This window comes from Tachypleus tridentatus, chromosome 10 (assembly GCF_004210375.1).
Source record: "Tachypleus tridentatus isolate NWPU-2018 chromosome 10, ASM421037v1, whole genome shotgun sequence".
In the NCBI taxonomy this organism is placed as follows: Eukaryota; Metazoa; Arthropoda; class Merostomata; order Xiphosura; family Limulidae; genus Tachypleus; species Tachypleus tridentatus.
This window is the reverse complement of record NC_134834.1, coordinates 135251186-135273374: the sequence shown is the minus strand read 5'-3', so window position 1 is coordinate 135273374 and position 22189 is coordinate 135251186. Positions and strand designations below refer to the sequence as shown.

General features: G+C 31.7%; 1 protein-coding gene across 1 annotated transcript in view; it reads right to left on the bottom strand.

Annotated features, from left to right (window-relative positions):
- The window catches only part of Papst2 (adenosine 3'-phospho 5'-phosphosulfate transporter 2), a 31839-nt gene extending 10470 nt beyond the window's left edge, over positions 1-21369 (bottom strand). Inside the window, 7 exon segments of the mRNA XM_076463879.1 lie at positions 5408-5500; positions 5905-6002; positions 8821-8928; positions 13750-13904; positions 17238-17359; positions 20949-20981; positions 20983-21369. Coding sequence (XP_076319994.1) covers positions 5408-5500; positions 5905-6002; positions 8821-8928; positions 13750-13904; positions 17238-17359; positions 20949-20981; positions 20983-21147 — 774 coding nt within the window. The 5' untranslated portion in view covers positions 21148-21369.
- Between the last annotated feature and the right edge of the window lie 820 nt (positions 21370-22189).

Sequence of the window (22189 nt, the reverse complement as noted above, 5' to 3'; positions counted from 1 at the left end):
CTGGGAGGTCCCCTCACCATGTACAGGAATCCACACCAAGGGGTGTATTTTAGATAAGAGATAAGATTTACCATGACAAAACTGCTTGCATGTCAGTTACTGGTAGGTTTTTTTTACCAGCTTTTTTGTTTTAGAAGAACTCTAAGTTTATCACTGATGATTTAAGTAAACTAAGCTGTAAGTTCCTGTGTGAGTTTCTTGTAGAAATTAGTATTGTCAAGTTGACAGTTGACTTCAATAACTCCATCTTTATCCATTGTCTTTATTACAATCGTTTAATTAAAGTTTAGGTACTTTCTCTTTGGTTCAGATTATTAAAACATTTCATGAAAGATTTTTAGGTTTGTTTTGTGCAATTTTCTACAGCTTTAACACTTTTGCAATGGGCTCCTATACACGAGTTAGTCTACATACTTGCACATTAAGTACTTGTACTATAACTTTTGATACAATAAGTGTATCTTTGCAAAAATTAGTAGACTTTTAATAAAGATTACAATATTTGTGTACACAAAAAATCAGTTTTTTCAATGAAATATTTTTACTTAACGTTTGTTTGTGAAAATAGACTATTATGTTACAATAGTGCAAGTTGATTTCATGTTATGATTAAAAAAAACTATTATTCATCCCAATAATCTCAAATATTACTTGTGTAATCTCTAAAACCTCCTGAATATATTTCAAACATTTGTTTTCAGTAAGACTTGACATTTTATGTCATTTTCCCTATTCTAGCTGTGTGGGATTTGTCACTTAACCAACCTTGTAATCATAAAAAAATTAGGAAATAAATATAAATTATGCTTTTTTCATGCTAGAATAACCACATATTATAACACGAAAATATAAATCTTTAGTCTAAGTAGCTTCAGTCTCATAACTCTATATATGAACATGTACATTTATTATTATTTTTTTATCATATTGACCTTTCAGTCATCCCTAGCTAATATTACATAGCTTGCATTGATGAGGTTCACATGCACTCAGGTTACTTATACAATAATATAAAACTGAACTTTGGTTTTCACTCTCTTGGCTGTGTTTTAGTGGACTAGTATTTTGTAATATATAGTCACATTTTAATTATTATACTTTATTCATGTATACAGATTATTACTATTTGGAAATAAATTATTAAATTTAATAAAATGTATTTAGGTTTAAAAAACATGAAACTTCAAGCAGAGTAAAGACACAATCTACCTCCTTGAAAATTTGGACTGAAAGAACATGAAAGCCTTTTTACAGATTCAAATGACTGATAAAACCACTCTGGGAACATTCTAAATTGCTGATTGAGTTATTCACATGTCAAGTACTGTAGTAAGAGTATATAAGGGACCATTTTAAAAAATGGAGAATTGAATGAGGCCACTGTGTTTGGTTCAGTACATAAGCCATATTTCAGTAAAATAAAAATATACAAGGTTTTTATTTTATATTCTACATTGTTAATAATGATAACTTGAGTTCCTAATTTGTACAAAACTATAAATTCATTATTTTGACATCTAAAACATCTAATTTTAAACAGTGCTGCATTCAACATACCAGGTGATTCATTAAATCTCTATTTAGGTGTGTTCTTTTAATATTTACTTTTAAATAATGAAATTAGCTCATATAATATTTTGAAAAGTTAAAATTTCAATCTACAATTTGATTCCAAACTTACTAACATAAATTCATGAAATAGTATTAGTTTGTCCACAAATAAATATCGTTTTTGAACTTCAAAAGTATAAACCAGTGTTGTAAAACATGCTTTATTCAAAGTAAGTACCATTTGCTATAACACACTTTTGCCAACTTGTAATGACTCTGTTTATGCCCCTGCTGTACAAATTAGTTTCTATGGTCAATGAACTCCCTGCAAGCTTCTGCAGAAACCTGGTTTTAAAGCATTTATTGTTCAAAAAGTTGTCAAAGTGCTTGAAAAAATTAAAATATGTACAGAAAAGGTATGGGGAATTAGGTAGATGAGACAGAACCTCGATTCTCAATTCGTTCAATTTTTGGAGCATCATCCTTGACAGGTATCATAATGTCAATTTTGTTGATCTTCAGTCAGCTCATGTGGAATCCACTTATCAAACTTTCTCATCTTTCCAGTTGCACTGATGTGGTTAACAGTGTTTGATTTGCTTGTGCTTAGCTTTTCTGCAAGCTTATGTACTGTTGTACCAGGGTCTGTCTCAACTGCTTCCTTAATGTGTTTTCATCTAAGGATGGCTTCCACAACCTTTGCAGTCTTCAAGACTTTTTGTCTCCAAGTCAACACTTTTATAATCAACACTGAACTGTACGTTCAGTAACAGATCCATGGCCGAATGCCTGGTTGATTTTCCATGTAGTTTTGGTAGACCTTTCATCCAAGTTTGAAATCATAGAGGAAGATCAGAGAAAAGTCCTTATTATCCATGCTGCCTTGGGGGTTGTGAAACTTACTTTGTGTAGAGTTGAAACAGCAGACAATTAAGATACCTTGTAAGCAACAAACACTGGATTAAACCAACCAACCAACAATAAATTACCAATATTCAGCTTCTAAATGTCATCGTGAGAATTCCAACATATATTTCTGAACAACCTAATAGTTCAATAAAGTTTTGAATGCAAGTTGACAAATTTAATGACATCACCTTTGGCCCTGACCCATCACAAAAGGGTTAATATAGCTCTCTAAATGTGGTTTCCATTTTGGTGAAGGCATCCAAGAGGATGTTGATTGTCAGTTGGGTAAAATTTATGAAATGTTTGTTTGCTTTGGAGCAGTCACATCTAGTTATATGTGTGTCCAATGCACAAAATGAAATAACATATTTTAGCATTGTAAATCCATAAACTTATAGTTGTCCCATCAGAAGACAAGAGTATGAGTGTCAGAAAGATTTCATTAAGAAAGTTATTGGTCAGACAGAAGCTGAGACCTTTTCTTAGAAGATTGAGTTCTGCAATTGAAATTTTAATTACACAGAAAACACCGGGGAGGGGAGTTGATTATCACTTACAGGATTTATGATAGGGCTTATGTACAGTAAAAGATGAAGTGTTTTTAAATGTTTGTTTTGAATTTACATTACCAAACAAATTGGGTAACTGGTAGTTTCAGATAGGATATATAGTAAAATATAAAAATTTCCACAAAAAAACAACAAAAAGAACTGAAAATGATGGTTAAAAATGGTGTTAAAAGAAGTCAAAGTTTTTGGCCTGGTTTGATCTCCCAATGAGTTCCCAGAAGGTATTTTTGAGAATCTGTGCTGTTTGCTGCAGAAGATTTTGTTTAATGATTTTCAGATACTGGGTTGAAAATATCACTGGAATGGTCAAGTGAGGAATGACTTCCAAGAACAGAAGATTTGATTTGCTGTCTTTTCCAAAAAGAAGTAAAATGGTATGATGCCAATTAAGATTTAGGTTAGAGATTTTTTATAAGAGTTGATGCTTATAGAAGATGGAATACAAAGCTTTGATGAAGAAAAGGAGACAGTTGGCTGGTGAAGACTAGTTTACAGTTTGCAGTAGTTATGGTAACATTTGGGAAGAATAATTAGCAGAAAGCAGGGGCACAAGAATAATGAATGTTTTTATTTGGGGAAATAGACAGTGGTGGAAAAGTGTAATTTTAGATGGTTTCTTTAGTATATAAGAAATTAGATGTGAATGTAACAAAAAATATATTGATCAAACTAAATGCAATTTGAAATACTCCATTAACGAACATAAAAGTTATGTACATAATAAAAAGGAATTAATTTCTCTGCTAGCTGAACACATTGTAGGAACAGGACACTCAATATAGTGGCATAAAGCAATAATTTGAAAAGAACCCATTGCAGTAAATGAGTTTAATATCAGAGAATCTACTGAAATTTTGTACTGTAAATGTAATTTAAATAATCATTTTGTTACATGAGATGAAAGGTTAGCTGGTAATAGTGCTGAATTTTGGGAGGGAAATATTGACTTTATATGTGCAGTGTTTATATCATCCAGGTGAATTACAGTAAGTTCAATCATTCTTATATAAAAACCTGCTGTTTGTGTAGAGTTTTACTCCTGACGATGGTAGTGGGAACTATTGAAACACGTAGAGTCATTCTAAATTTTTTAAAATATTTTATAATTTAAACATTGTTTTGCCTATATTTTTAGTGTTCTTACTTTTGAATGGAAAAAATAGTTTTATTGAGTTTCAGCACTTGTAAAGCTGAATTTTTTAGAATTATGCTAAGGAAGTAAAATAAAAGTTTCATCCAATCGTACAAGTTTACTGCTTGGTCAATATAGTACATGATCGTAAAATACTGTGATGACTCAAATTTCTACTTTATGTTTATCATGTTCAATCAATATACTGGCTACTTACAATTAAATAAAAAATTATTGCCCTCACTGTGAAAGTAAAATATGTTTTCATTCTTCATTTATCAATTTACAGAAGCATGGAATTACTATACATATGAAAATCAACCAATGAAGATCAGAAGGTGGTATTTAGTTGACATTAGTGATTTATCTGCCAAATAGGAAATGTCCATAAATCTTGCAGGAAATTTTTTGGACACAAAATATTTTTCATAAATCATTGTATTAAAGAAGGTAATTTTAGCCAGTTCAATGCTAGTTGGCAAATGTTTATAAAATCCTGCTTGCAGAGTGTGAAACTTAAAGTCTTACTTTAGTTCTATATCAGTTTTGCAGTCATCATCAACCTTCAGAAAATATATTTCATAATGCATATAATGATCCTCATGGAAACAGAATCTTCAAATGAGATTTGCACTATCCTATAATAGCTGTAGTATGCAATACATTCAGAAGAAACTTTTTATTAGCATTTATCACAACAAAATGTATCTGATTTTTTTCAAATAAAATATCTCAAAACAACAAAAGTCTTCAAATGTTGGATTTATATACACAGATGTTGTTGCCAAAAGGCTGTTCTTGGCTCAGAGTATTTCCATGGTTATAATATAGTCAGAAAAAAAACAAAAAAACAAATATGCACCACCTACATAAAAGATCTGAATTAAAGAAATTTTGCCACAGTGAAAGATGGCAGTGCTGGATTTTTCTTTCCCATTTTGACAACTAAAGTTTTAATCAGTAACCAATTTACTATTGACACATATTGCCAGATTGATCCTAGAGTCCATAACCATGATACAGTCAAGATACAGAATACCACCTATACTGAAAGGGGCTTTATAACCTCGGTAGTCATCACTGTATTATTACCACAAATTGTGAATATCTTTCCTCATAATGCACTAAATACACCCATATATATAAATACATTTTCTGGATATATCTCCAGTTAATAAATTACACTTAGTAAGAACAACTACAGTTTTAAAACTGTTTAAGTAAATGAACAGTTTCATTTGCTTACCTCTGCACAAAATAAAAAAGCAGGACCAAGCTGACCAAGCACTATCAAAACAATAAAGATGTAAACCAGGCCAATACTGTAAGAGTAAAACACCTGAAAACATCCACAGAACAGTAAGCAATGACATAATTACTTCTTCAATTAAAGTATATTAAAAGGTAGTAGATTTGTTCTCTTTGTAAGAGACAAGTTAATAGCCAACAAGTTCACTTGCTATTAAAATATCTTATTTCTAAATGAACAAATCAAAAAAACACTTAAATGCATCAGCAATTAAAAATATATCTGAGAAACAGTTAAAAACTAAGTATTGAGAATCTTTGGTTAGAGTTTTTCCACAAAATTTTTTATTTTGATAGTTGTGCCTCATGTTTATGCATTACATTTTTTCTAATGAGGTAAAACACATGAATAATTTACATGGACAAAAGTAGAGAAATCATATTAGTTTTTCCACATATAATACTGTGCTCTGTTAAAAAATTCACATCACTTACAACTTCCATATTACTGGCTCCATGCAACTTCATGTTTTTTTCTTGTACATTACCAATGACTGCATCTGTTACTAAAGCTGAAGAAATTAGAAGAACCCCTATAATTTACATTAGAAAAAAATGAGAAAGTTGATATGATACACACAAATATTTCATTCTGCTGCTTGAGATATTTGGTTCCCAGAACAAAATTCACAAATTAAATTTATTACCTCACAAAAATGTATTAAAAATGAATTTTCTAAAATAACAGAATACTTTCTACTTTAATTTTGAAGAGATGTAATTTTCAAAGTTACTCTAGTTGGTTTGTTTGGTTCTAAAAAGACATGTCCCTAAGGTTCATAAATATAAACTCAAATAAAACTGTCTTGCAAATAGTATAAAGTGAATGGTTTGAATGCTTTTTACTCAACATTTCTTCCATGCTTATAATAACCAATTTACAATATATTGGCCTATGTTTCATTATACAGATACATACATAACTTAATAATCAAAGCATATCCAGTTCATAAGAATGTTAAAGCAAAATTGAAATGTTATTAAAAGTCATTGAATCTGTATTTATAATTTCACACACACACACACACACACACACACACACACATATATATATATGAATTACTAATTTTCTAAAATATTTGGCCTTTCTGTTCTTTAAATTGGTACTATGATGTAACTGTCAAACTAAATCTTGTAGTGTAATTAGTCTCTCTATTCTGTCTCAGGGATCTCATTCAATTATCCTTGCCTTTTTGTTTTCACAGTGCAGTCCCAAAATACCATACAATGGTGGTCATATAAGTGGACACCTTCTCATAGTTTAATTTAGTTCAAATATACTTGCAGCCAACAACTTTAAAATATAAAGGGCCTTTGCATCCTCAAGACAGCTGGTATGGGTATTAAAAGACATGTCTGAGACATGTGCCAGGCAATGGTCAGTTACAAACTCTCTTTGCTAACCTGAAGATGGCATAAGAAGGTTGAAATGTTGTTCTGTACTTTATTTTAATTATTAAAGTTTTAATACCCATACCAGCTGTCTTAAGAATGCGTTTTTACTTCAAGTGGGTTTCTCGTCACCACGAATAAAAGGCCTTTAATTAGGACTTTGAAAAAGTCAAAATTATCTTTTTAAAAGTATGATAGATTTAAACCTGACAGCAACACTTGTTATAAAATGATACTATAAGTGACTGTTTCAGCAGGAAGAATAAAAACCAAAACATCATATGTGGGTCAAAGTGCATGCTTTGTATTAGACAATTATACTAAGTGTATCTTCATAAAATATGGTAATCTTTTAATAAATATTACAAAATGTATGCAAAAATTTAGAATTTCTTCTTAATATCTGTTTGTTAATTTACTAAGTCTGACTATGACCAGTTTAAGCACAAGGTGATTTTCATGTTTAAAATTAAAAAAAAATATTTTTTCATATTTCATATTCATAGCCTATAGAACCTCCTAGATGAATATCAAAAGGTTGTTTTGGTAAAAGTTTGTACCTTCTCTCTTATTTTTTCTATCCTAACACTAACTATAATGAAATCATCTGATGAAAAAGTTGAAAAGAACAAAAGAAAATCAAAACCATATTTTATTTTTATTGACTTCAGATTGTAACAGACAATTACAATTATTTTCCTTAAAAGCAATATGCCTCTAATTTTTCAAAGCTGTTTTGATTTAATTTTATTATCTCTCTTGGAGTCTACCTACTGTGACAAGCAATAAATCACAAAATCAGAATGTAGAGAAATTACAGTAAACAAAGTTTAAAGTTACTGTACACAGTAATTTTGCAAGTTCCTTGAAGAAAATCACAATTTTGTTTTTAATTTAAGTTTTCATAATTACCTAATGCATTTCTAATTTTACATTTTAATTACTTTTAAAATAATAGATAAAAGTTATGTACAAAAAACAAGAAACATAGTACTTAAATGTAGGTCTTGAATTTTTTTTACTATCAGTCTCAATAAAAGTTAACCATAGTTTTTGACAATGGTTATTGTTACAACTTCAATTTTTTCAAATATAGAGGATAGAACATAATAACAAAATCACAAAAAATACAATGCCCTATAACTATTATAATTTAACTAGCTAACAACTAAAGCTCTAAGTTGGTTAAAGTAATTTCTTTATGTTGTTGGTATGCTCTCGGTAACAGAAACAATTAATTTGCATGCTGAATAATTCAATCCTTAAGGAAAACAATAAATTAAAATATTCTTCTTCTATTGGTTGGTTATATATAATCCAACAGAAAATGTCAGAGAAAGAAATACTGGCATTTTTTGATAGACAGATGTACTAGGAAGAGTGTGGCACATGGATTTGTTTTATTGTATATACTTCATTGAGATAAAAGAATTGAAACTTCAAGTTGACATTTTCACTCAAATACTTATAGTTTCACTGTGAACTTCACACAGATGAGAAATCTGATCTAAAATGGGTAATTTTGAGTGAAAAAATATCACGATACAAAAACGTAGAGAGAAAATTTATTCAAACATATTCTTTTTAATTAGGAAACCAAAACTAACACAACATTAAAATCTGAATTATAACTCATGTTTTTATATTAAGTTCATTGGCATATGTTGATTATAAAGTTGTGAATAAATTTTGAACATAATTCTGTAAAAATATGGCAAATACACTTATATCTTTCCCAAACATACAGGGTTAAAAACATATTTATCTGACTTGCAATAATTGCATAAGGAGCTGGTTTAAGTTTTATAAACAATGGTCATTCAATAACCACAGAATGTATCATGTGCTTTTCATATAACTTTAGTCATAATTTTTTAATTTTAAAAGACATTAAAGTAGCCTATAAAGGAATATTTTTACAGGGTACTTGAGGAACAAATAACTTCAAAGTAAACTTACCCTTGATGTTGAAATTTGGAGACACCTGACTGTCAGTTAAAGTGAATAAAGTCAGACCCAGACTCATACATCCTGCTGCTACAAAATCAAGCAATCCATGTTTCTTTCCTGAAAAGCATGAAACCTAAAGAAATCAGTATCACAACACTGCTCTAAAAATGTCAAAAGCAAGAACAATTACTTATGTATATACATTTTTTTTATGTTCAATAAAATCAAATCAGCAAACAGCTATGGCTTGAAAAAATATCAGCCTGTTTACATTTCTTTATTTAATACTGACTTAAGAGAATTACTGAGAAAGAAAGTTATTAACTTTCATATATTAAAAGACAGCTAGAATATCTTTCACAGACTAAATTGCCCAAAATACTTTTAATGTGTTGGTATCTAAATTAAAATACTATAAATTAACAGTAACCTAGATTCATCAATGATTTAAAAACTTATATGCCTTCCTCAAAACAAAGTAACAGTCTAGAGAAATAACACTACAGTAAATGAGCAGATTAGTTAGCATTTTAAAAATACTTTGCTATTTGTTTATAAAAACTTTATTTTAAAAAAATATATCAAAAGTCCTTGGGTAATAAGCTGATGATCTGTGTTCAATCAAACAGTGTAAACTTGGTGATCAATATTAATGATTACCTAAAATGGTATTCAGGTTCTACTGATACTTAACAGATAAGTTCAAAAGTATTTGCAAAATGCAAAATATAGAAATGTTACAAATAGAACAAATCACACACAGACAACAAAGGAAAGAAACAGAAGTGAATATATAAAATTTGAATTCACAAAACACACAACAATTTGCCAGTTTCTCCAAATGGTTTGCTTACAGTTCTGGGGTGATTTTCACTGTCAGTTACATTTAAGAGAATCGAAATAACAAGTAACTATTCTGCTAGAAACATACATCCAAGTCACATTTTCTGTTGTCAAAGGCAATATACACACATGTAAATACAGTCCAAAGTAGTAATCACATGAGGAATAACAGTAAGATTATTTTCATGGTATTGATGTTGCAATAAGTACAACTTGCCATGTTTTTTCTGGTTGTACTGCCATTTAGGGGTTGTGAAACATTTACAATATAAAGCAAGCATGAAAAATAACTCAAGCAAAAAATACTGTTAACTAGTATACATTCTGCATGATTTATAAGTTCATGTTAATTACTCATGCTATGTTAGAGTAAAACCCCTTAATACACGTCAGGAATATTGATATATAAATCACCACACTATCAGGAACAATCAGACAAAGAAATATTACAAGTTTGCTTAGGAAGTTCCTACAAGTAAACATTTGCCACAGAACTTGAGTACTCAGAAAGCAAGGACTGCTAACTCCATTCAGCTTAGTTATCAGAATCCTGGGTCATCATTAACCCTTTCCAAATAGGTAATGGGTCAAAGGCCATGCCACCACGTTTATTCACTCATATTCAAAATTTTACGAAACTTCTATTTTATGAAATTATCTCCTTAAGTTTGATATTAAACTTTAGATTATGATTCAAATTTTAGTATTATACATTATTTAATTTCTTACTTTAAAAGTAAATATTAAAACACACACCTAAACATTGATTTGTTTATGTGTCACATGGTATGTTGAATGTAGCACTGGTTCAAATTAGATGTCTGCAATGTCAAAATACAAAGTCTATAGTTTTGTACAAATTAAGAACTCACATTACCATTATTGATAAGCTAGAATATAAAATAAGAACCTCCTATCTTTTCCATTTGTTCAGATACCTCTCGTGTACAGAATCAAACACAGTGGCTCAGCTAACCTGCTTCCATTTCTGGAAATGGTCCCTTACAAACACTTATTTCTATACAAGACATGTGAATAACTAATAAAAAAAAAAAAAACCACCTCAGAATGTTCCCCTACTGGCTTTTTCAGCCATTTTCAAATATATTGGCATAATATTTTTTCTTTCAAGACAAACTTTCATACTAGTAATTTTGGCTTATTCAAAATGTATTTTTTATACCCAAATACAGCTTAGTTACTAAACCTGATAAATTCTAATAGATTTCTATGGTACTGACATGGTAACTTAAGACCTTTTGGTGCTGAGAGTTAAGAGACTACTTGTAATTTTCCCTTGAGTTTTTATCTAACAATATCAGCTGTCCCAACTATGCATCTAGTAAGATTTTCAAATTTTGCTCCAAAGAAATTCATTGCAAGTCATTAGATAGACCAAGAAATTACCAAAAACATTTAACCAATGTCTGGCTACTAAATGTTGCTCAATAGCTCTAAAAGTAAGAGTTGCAGTGTAGTTTAAGGAGTCAAGTTTTCAACCAAAATTTTCCACAAAACTGTACAAGCCAAACAATAATCAAGTGGCTAATATAAGATGTACTACATATATATACACATACATCTTATTGTGAAACACCACTTGATAGCTCAGAAAGCAAGCAATGTCACTTCAATTCAGTCACTAATTTTGTAAGTCAAATGATTAACCTAACTATGTCCAGTAGTTAATCCCAACCATAATGATTAGTAAAGCATAATCTCTGCTGATCCTTAACCCTTAAATGGCAGCCATAATCAACTGATACTGCTATCTACAACATTCCTGCTGTTTAAGGGTTAAAGCAAACTAACTGCTTCTCTTCATGAACAGCTGGACATGTACAGACAGTGGTTTTTTCCTCATCGCCTTAGACAGGATAATATGTCACAGTATTCTTGTCATAAAAGCCAGTTTACTCATCCACCTCTGATTTCTGGAGTAACTAGTTTTCAGGAAGTTCATTAGTGATATAAATTTTCAGCTTTTCATAATTTTTGGTGCATGTACACATGCCACATGATAACTGAACATCATTATTCAGTTACTGAATTGTTGTCTCACAAGATATGTACCAACTCAGAAACAAGGTGCTTCTACACTGCAGAAATATACTACAGCATATCCAGTAACCAGGATTGAACTTTTATTTCACTAATGTTTTGTCAAAACATCTCTTTTTGATATAAAACTATTTTACCCATTACTTGTCAAGTGAATTTATGAACATCTACTATTTCAAAACAGGACCATTCTACATATTCCAATGGACAGTGACAGTACTTCTTGCCTAAACATTAGGTAAATATTTGAAGAATACCCAGTTAACTGTAGCTTTATTGTGCTATATACTATCGTGACTTATGGTAATGCTCATTCTAATTAGATAGGTGAGGGTTAAGAAATCTAACAAGAATGTTTAATTGTCTGAACCATCCTTTCAAACAGATTATCACACTGAGGATTATATGGTGAAGTGTGAGTTTTAACCACATTCAGCACAAAGCACAACTCTGCAAATATCTGATGAGCTTACTCATTGACTCATAAATCTTCCCAGACACATCAGAAAATGAAATACATTGTTTACACAAAATAAAAGTCTAAGGCATCAGCCAGTGAATGAGCTTCAACCCACTTGATGAATTAATAAATAATAACCCCTCTCACTTTCATACATAGGATGAACTATACTACCATTTTTCTTTAGAGAAAGACACAATTCCCCGATGGAGGCTTGCCTAACATGGCCAGTTATTCTTCAAGGCAGAAGATGATACAATTATACACTATCCATCAACATTTCTGTGCAAATGCAGCAGGAAAACTACTTTTTTCTCATTTTCATTAGCACATGAAACTCCCTGATGACCTCCAGTCTGAAATTATGCAAAGCTTGAAATATTTCCATCCTCTGAGAATCACTAATAGCATCACAGGTTGGCTACTTGTCAAAGTTCATATTGAAAATACATCATGCCATCTTGCACTTGTGACTGACCATACAAGTGTCATATACTGCATACACCAGTAGTACATGCAAAGTTTCTGACTGATCATTCCTAGTGTCTATCCAAACACAGAGCTATTACTTTTCATATGGTTTGTCATCACTGCTAATTCCAATGTGGCACCAAGAATCAAGACATTCAACAAAGAGATATGATCTCACTGGTTGGAAAATTATTCCATTAGCAATTCTGTGATATTGTTCTGGGTAGTGTTGCACAATGAAATTGTATTCTTGCAACATTAGAATCCAATCAGAAATCAAACCTTCTGAAAGCAGGTTCCATTTCAACTGTGAACACCCTTACATAAAAGTAATAGAAGTAATGTTGAGTAAAAGCTGCAACCAAAAGTAGTTCTTTCTTTGTTGTACAATACTGGCATTCAGAAGCACTCAGCATAAAACTTGCATATATTATCATGTGCTCCATTATGTCATGTACTTTTGAGAGAACTAAGTAATTCCAATGATGTCTGTATCCAGGATGAAAGGACAACCTCATTGGAGATATGTATACACTGGTGCTTCAAGGACTTGAGTGTACCTCAACATTTCCTAATCCAAAAAAACACTCATAAACCTTAGACAGTGCAGACAGTAGGTATATTTTGGACAAAACTGGTTATAAACCATCAATAAAATAATAGAAAACCTATAGAGGTACAAACTTTTCATTTGTTAAAAGGTAGACACAAGTCCTTGGGAAAGTCAGACACATGGCTGAAGTGAAACAAGTTTTTAGCCATTAGCAAATGTAATCTCTACCCAAATAAAATTATCAGAACATGTTTATGACCCTTCACAATTATGTAAACAAAAATGTCATATTACATGCATACTATCTGCATAAACATTTAGAAGGAACATATGCAGAAGGAACATGAACATATCTGACTATAACTATGTTCTAAACTAATGATAGTACCAAGCACTAAGTTTAAGCTTTCTGAACATTTCAAACAACTAGAAAATGAACAAAGTCTAACTCTTTTCACACTGAAAGAAATTAAAAGTTAATATTCTGTTGTATTCTAGTATTGTATGAAGCATGATAAACACTACCAAAATATAAAAAACTGTAAGCTACCTTGTATTATGATGCCTCCCACTAAAACAGGTATAAGTTTACAACATTTAAAGACAACTTGAGTAGGATAGTTAAGATAGCCAACTGATGAATTTGACAGACCCATTGTACCCACAGTTAGAAGTCCCAAAATGATATACGTCTTCCAAGGAATCCTAAAATATGTGAAAAACTATTAAAACAAAAACACTGTTAATACTATAACATTAAAAAAAAACACTTGACAAATCTACAAGAATAACACTTTTATAATTCCTGGAATTATAATACAGTGGTACCTCAGTTCTTGAACTTAATCCATTCCAGAAGGCTGTTCAAAAACCTAATCAATTTTTTCTATAAGAAATACTGTAAATCAAATTAATCCATTAGAGACCTCCAAAAATTATGCATTATGAAGCATTTTAAGTAAAAATATTGTTTATTTATACCTGTATAATAATATTTACATGCATAAAGTCAACCACAAAAACTATAAACACAATAAAAAAACAATAAATGAAAATTTAACTGCACTTTACCTGTGCTGAGGAGAGCTGATGGTGTAAGTGAAAGGTGGTGAGGAACGTGGAGAATAGAAGGGTTATTATTGTTTGAAAGGGGAATCACCTTCCATACAAACATCAGGTTACTCTCCTTCTGGGGTTTTTTCTCCTTTCTGTCTCTTTGCAGCACTACAACCTGCTTGGACTCACTGGACCTATTTCTCACTAAAAACTTGTCGAATGAGGTTTGCTTCTGCCTGCATTTTAAAATGTTTCTGAAATACAACATGGCATTGTCATTGAAAAGGTTTATGCTGTGGTTTGCTACAGCTTTGTCAGGGTGAAAATTTTCCACAAAACTTTGTAACTCTCCCCATTTTCCACACATTTCCTTGATTAGTGAACTAGGAACATCCTCCCTTCCCTCCTCCTCATCTGAAGACACGTCCTCAGTTGCCTTCTGTTGCTGCTCCTTCTGAAGGTCTTGGAGTTCTTGAGTGGTGAGCTCAGTGTTGTGGTCTTCCACCAACTCCTCCACATCATCACCACTCACATTCAAGCCCATACACTTGCCTAGTGAGACAATATCCTCGACAACAGGCTCAGCCTCAAAGCCTATCTGCTACTGAGTCTGGCTACAATTTCTTCCAGGCTGAGTTCATGGTCCTCAAAGACACTTCCCTCCAGGCTTTGTCTATGATCCTCAAGCAATGGAGGATATTAAAGTGATTTTTCCAGAACTCTCTGAGGTTAACTCTGTGTCAGAGGTCACTTCAAAGCACCTTTGAAACAGTACTTTGGTGTAGTTTCTTAAAGTTCGATATGACCTGCTGGTCCATGGGCTGAATGAGAGGAGTCGTGTTAGGAGGCAAGAGCTTCACTGTAATGAAACTGTACTCCTACAACAACCCGTCCTCCAAGCCTGGTGGGTGAGCAGGTGAATCGTCCATCACAAGAAGGGCCTTGAGTGGCAACTGTTTTTCCGTGAGGTAATTCTTTACACTTGGGGCAAACACTTCATGAAAAATTGCCTGGTTACCAATGCTTTACTATTAGCCCTCCACATAACATTTAGTTTACTTTTCAGGACATTATTTTTCTTAAAAACCCTCAGGTTCTCAGAATGGTACACAAGCAAAGGCTTAAGTTTTAAGTCCCCACTTGCATTACTACATAACAATAGAGTTAGCCTATCCTTCATTGGCTTGTGTCCTAGCAGTGACTTCTCCTCCTTGGTGATGTAAGTCCTCTTTGGCATTTTCTTCCAAAAGAGGCCTGTCTTATCACAGTTGAACACTTGTTGGGGAATAAAACCCTCAGCTTCTACATAGTCCTTAAATTCCCTAACATATTTATCAGCAGCATCTTTGTTAGAACTGGCACCATCCCAATGTCTCACCACACTATGTATGCCATTTCTCTTCCTAAATTTTTCAAACCACTCCCAACTAACCTTAAAGGCATCACTTGTATCAGCACTTGTTCCAGGGGTGTTTTTCAGGAGGTCAGCATGCAACTACTTTGCTTTCTCACAAATGATGGTCTCAGAAATGCTATCACCAGCTAACTGTTTTTCGTTTACCCAAATCAACAACAGTTTTTCTACCTCTTCCATTGTTTGTGATCTCTGTTTCATAAGCACTGTCACTCCTTTTGCAACATCAACTCCTGTGTAGCAAGGTCAGACGTGAACACCACTCTTTTTTCACCTCTATTGTGGCTCTAACAACTTTTCTTTTTGGTTTGCAGCTTTCATTATCCTTCTTTGACCCATGGTAGCTTATCTACTCAGAATATTTAGAAAAACAACAACAAGAAAAGATAGAAAAACGAGAATGTTCACAGCAGATTTTAGCAGGGGTGTGGACTGAGCAACAGGTGCGGGTAAAATGTTTTGGGCAAGCTTAGTGTGAGCCGAAAATGGTCGAAGGGTCATTCAGGTCATCAGTCGAGTTATTTCAGGGGTTCAGGCCACGACAGCTTGGTTTGGGAACAGAGTTCATGTTTGACAACTGAGACATTTTTTTCTCAAACAATATGTTTGAAAACTGAATTGTTTGAGAACCGAAGTACCACTGTATATATAAAAGCAGTAACATTAAAAACTCCTCACAATAAAGTATTTACAATTAAAATAAATTATACTCAAAATTTGATATCCACTAAAAGAACTGTACAGACATGTAGTTGTTCAAGAACTTTTATTTAAAAACTTTAATAAAAAGCAACAATGTTCTTAAATTTATTTTTACCAGCATAAATTTTAAATGCAACCCAGTAATACTAAATTCAAACTCAGAAGAAAAAAAATAGCTTCAACACAATATAATAAAAATGAATATTTACAAAAAATAAATACAATTTGGTACATTCAAAATTAACATGTACTGTAAGGTTTAATTTTAACCAAGTTTAACAAAATTTGTTAATCAAATATTTATAACTAATAAAATAATCATACATCATCCATAAAATTCAGTAACTAGTGGTTGTTTCATATCACATACAGACAGAAAAGATCTGTTCGGGTCTTTGAGGCAATCCCTGCCAAGCAATCTTGTAAGCTTCAGTAAAATCACATCTTACAACACTTTTCTCAAGAAAAAATTATTTAAGAAGGCTTAATATATTTCCTTAAAATAAACCTTCCAATCCTGGACTCATTCTAACAGCTCTCCTCTTAAACCCTTTCTAATTAGTCTATAATTTCTTAGATAAGGAAACCAAAACTATATACAATATTCTTAGTGAGGCCTTTAAATAAAGAGAAATAATTACCATTTTTAACTTATCAGTATGTCTATAAATATACAAATTTCATTAGCTTTTATACTGAAAATAAAGCACTATCACAAAAGCTTGAGTGACTTATCCAACACTACGCCATGACCCTTTTTTTTTCAGTCATCCTATTCATTCATCACCTTAACAATATGCAGGCTTATCCAAAGTCTTTAAGTCAACTGCTAAAAGCAAACATTCATTAAATAATTTATGGCTTACCTTCTCTGTAGATCACCCTTAATGTGTCGTTCAGTTGTCGAAAAAGCAGAATAAAAAACAAACTGAATCAAAGTCAAGTACATACCATAAGTTTTAAATCCCTCTAAGCGAAATATTAGTTCCTGTAAAGAACAGAGTTAAAAAATAATTAACTGTAACATGTAATAACAAGCAAGCAATATTAACCTGACTTCAACAATTATCAGCATGTGAGGATTATAAAGAAAGTTAGAAAGAATTGTACCAAAATTGTTATGAAGAAGAGATGATACAAAAAGCTAAAATTAGTACTTTGAATTTTTAATATATATTTAAAGTAATCATGAAGTGAGAATGGAAAATGAACTTTTGAGGGACAGGGTGATATTTTTATTGATGTATACAACACTGAGCTTTGAAGTTAAATTATTTCATTAGTTTTCACCAGGGAAAATGCTGGTGAAATCCAAGACTCTCAAAATTAATTTATAAAAAAAAGTTTTGAAAGCATGCAAAATTAAAAATAAACCAGAGTTTGTTAAGAAAAAACTGAGAGTCTGAAATAGATAATGCTTCTGAAGAAAAACCTGAGAGTCTGAAATAGATAATGCTTCTGAGCTTAATAATGTTTAGTTTGAAAACATGTTATCTTTGCAGATTTTTAAGCTACTTACTTTCATTTTGTCAATGAATAGGGGAGCTGGTGCCAGAAGAATGAAGGATAGTTAATGTTACTTCAATTTATTAAGTAGGAAGGTAAGCATTATCCAAGGATTATTAAGCAGGACAATTGTTTTTCACTAACAGAAAAGTTTTGAAAGATCTAATAAAAGATGCAAAGATCATTTGATGAAGTTCAAAATTCTTGCAGACAGTCAATATGGTTTTATAAAGGAAATGTCCTGGCTTACTAATGCATTAATGGTTTTTTTTGGGGTTTTTTTTTTAAGGATGTACCTTCTCACCTTGATGCATGTTAAGGAAGTTTTAGAAAGCTTTTAATAAAGTGCCACAGAAAAGGAATGCCTAGAAGTACAAATACATAATTTTATTATTTGGTCATTGAAGGATACACTTGTACATCCACTCTTGAGATTAATAAAACATTTTACACCTATACTTTAAATTTTTACTCTATTCAAGAATAAGTGTGCAAAGACACTCTTTAAAGGACCAAATGGTTCCTTGTTACCCGCACATTATGTTTATAAGGAACTGATTTCCAATTAAACTTTGATACAATGTTGTCCTCTATTAAAGATCCTTCATTTCATAATTCTTTTTCTAACTATTAACCTCTTGTCCTCAGAAGAAAACAAAGAAATCAGATATATATGTAAAAACAGTTTATTTGGGTTGAGAAAATATTTTACGTAGAGGAGCCAACAACTATATTTTTCTGTACAAGTGGGTTTTCTTGACATCAGATCTTCATCCCACTAATACTACGGATAATGACATGAACTTCAATAAGTTCACCTCTCACCCTTCTTCTATCAAGAGAAAATACAAGGTCTTAAAGTGACCTTTTAAGATACTCTTTCCATTTCTGAAAAAAATCCAAAAAGTCTTTTTCTAAGACTTTTAACATAACTCAATACCTTTTTCAAATAACATAACACTTGAAAGACATGGAGAAGCCCATGAACCATAGTAGCATTCCCATTTGTTTCATCAAACACTCATCTGTCTATATTTAGCCCCAATTTTTAAAGAATTCATCAAGCCTTTTACATTATACCTGATAAAAATAAATTCTAAAGACAAGATCACCCCAATATTAAAATAAATTTGCCTCATTTGCAGATGACTTTTACCATGTCAGATCTTATATTTATCTCCCTTTGGTCTACCACTCTTACCACTAAACACAAACACACAAAAATATTAAGCAACAACCAGATTTACTCCACTAATAATTTTAGACACTTAATTGATCCTCTAACTATTCTTTTTCAAGAAAAATAATTTTAAGGGCATTAACCTATCCACATATGATAGCCACTTCAATCCTAGATATCACCCTGTTAGTCTTCCTTTGAAATCAAATTAAAAGAGCATCTAGACTGATTACAGTTCTCTAATTGATAACTTCCTTTCACTTGCATTCAATATTATTGAACATATATGCAAAATATTTTCTCAACCCAAACGAGCCGTTTTTGCATATAAATTTCTCAACAAGTGGGTTTCTCGACATCACTGATTATTATTGAACATACAATGCAACATCCTATTTGCTTTACCACTGGCAACAGCACACTGCCTGCAAGAGGCATAGACTGAAAGACCAAAACACCAAGATACTTTTCTCTCATAATACTATGCATTACCTTGCATCTAACATAATTAAATACCCTCTGCAATATATTTATTTGCTGAATTCGCAAAATGATCAAATCCCTTTGAAAAACAACTAGTTTTCTCTCAGCCAACTATATCAAAAACTTCAACATCATCCATGAACTTGACTATTTCCTTATCATTAATATACATCAAAATGAGTAAGGTCCCATCACAGTGACCTAAGGTAAGTCACTTGTAACTATAAACCAGATTTCTTGAGCTTCTTTTATCACAAATCTTTGCTTCCCCTCTTTCAACCAACCCTTAATCCATTAAACTAACTTATCTTTCACACAAACAGAGATAATTTTCTTTAAATCTTTTATGTGACACTTTGTAAAAATCTTTGCAAAATCTACACCTTGACCTTCACCAAAATAAGGAGTGACAAATTTGAAAAAAATCAAAAGATATGTGAGAGAATAATTTTTGTGTATGAAACCATGCTGGTTGTCTCACAAATGTTTAAACTTAGTAAGTTGCCTTTGTATATTATGTTTAATCAATCTCTTCAAAACATTTACCACTACACAAAACACTATCTGGCCAATAATTACCTTGGTCAGTGCTTGTCATTTTCCTTACAAATAAATACACTTTAACCAGCTTCCAGTCTTTTGGCACTTTTCCACTAGTCAAAGATTCACAAACATTTTTTTGAAGATCCTTAATTATAAAAACTTTTTTAAACCCTTCAAAAAATATCATCCATTACAAAATTGTACACGGTATTTCTAGATGATGCCTAATTAGAGATTGGTATAGAGATAATCACCTCTCTTGGACTTGTAATCAATGTTTATAAATACACCTTAGAGTTCTATTAATTTTATTTCTAGCAATAAAGCACTTCATTTATATACAAACTCCATAAAACTTATGAAAGTGCCAGTTTTGATTTTATAAAAGATACAAAAGTCTACACTTCATAGTTCACACAATAAACTTATTTAAATAGTATTCAAGTATTTATAAGGTATCATAACTTTATGATAGACTCATAGACCTTGGTCTATGCCAGTGTTTCCCAGCCTGGAGTCTACAAAGGATGACGAGAGAACCCACTTGTAGAGAAAATTATATATTTAAAAACGGCTGGTATGGGTAGAGAAAGCACTACTAGTACCCGTACCAGCCGTTTTTAAATATATAAAAGCCTTACAATGATTAAGGTAATTTTGTTTACAAAATTTACTGTTCTCTACTCTAGTCATATCGTGGAGATAAATGTTATTCAAGAGCACCTTTAACCTCACAAAGTTAAATTTTAGAATTGACGCAATTATTGGTTTAGTTTTAAAACCGACAAGGTAGTATGTGTAAATTGTATACCTATGATTACTTATATTGTAACATAAAACAGCTTGTATTAATAGTAATACATACCTGAAAAAAACCGTAAACCAAGTAAAATATAAAAAATCCCAAGAGTGCAAATACAAAATTGCACAGATTTAGAAAATTTATTCAACCTGAGACAGCATAACACAGTTACATCAACTGGTACATATATCTGTTCATCTGATAATGCTTGTTTTAACTCCCCGTCGGTAACAGCGTCATGTAAGTATTTGTAGTTCGACATAATTCACAAAATTCACGGAAAGTTCTGACTAATCTTGTGAGTTAAACAAATAACATGTAACTTTTCGCGCACTTATCCACCATATACAAGCTTGTTCAAATTACTGGTATCCCGCTTAACTTAATTGACGAATTGGATTTGAAATGAAAGTATAATTTTATAAGCGATCTTGTATCAAATTCTCTTTTGCTTTGTTGATATACACATAAAGTAACATTTTACACTTACGATATTTCTAGATAGTTCCCAAGCTTATTTGCCATCAAATGTAACATGTGGCAAGTCAACAGCTGGTAAGCAACATCTACTACATAGGAATTAAATATAAATTGTGCGTGTTAGATAAAAAAGAAAAAAAAATTGTCGGCACTAACCGTATTAGAAGCATATTGTAATAATTACCCCCGCCACGTGGTATTAATCATATTCAGCTCTCTTCTGAGTTCCCCCTCTAGTTTGATTTTTGATGCACAGACCTTTACTCAATCTCACTACTAACAACTTAAAATACTTTTGTTGCCTGTACAACATACGGCGCATCATCACAACCTGTTATTATTTTGCGAATTAAGTAATTTGTTATTAATTTGCGAATTTCTTTTTCCCACCAAATCATAACATTCAGTGATGTGTTTGATTGTTATTAAGCACAAAATTACTTAATGGGCAGTCTGTGTGATGCACAACACTAGTATTGGAACGAGGTTTTTTTGTTTTTTTGTTTAGTGTTATAAGCCTTCAAACTTACCGCTGAGTCAATTGGGACTTAACAGGATTATTAGATTTCTATCAAGGTATAAACAACCAGACTTTGAGAACAAGCCCTGAACAAATCCAATCTTCTGGTCACGTGAATAATAAATAACTTCAATTCGGCCATTTGTTTGGATGTGTTTAGGTTTTGCTTTGATGAATAGGTAATATATAATTTGCCATGCACTGTTTGTCATATTTTCAGTTTTTATCATAGTCGAAAATGTAACAAAAGCAATAAACAAAATAACAAGTGACCGTGAAAAGGCATAAGCCTAATTCCCCGGAT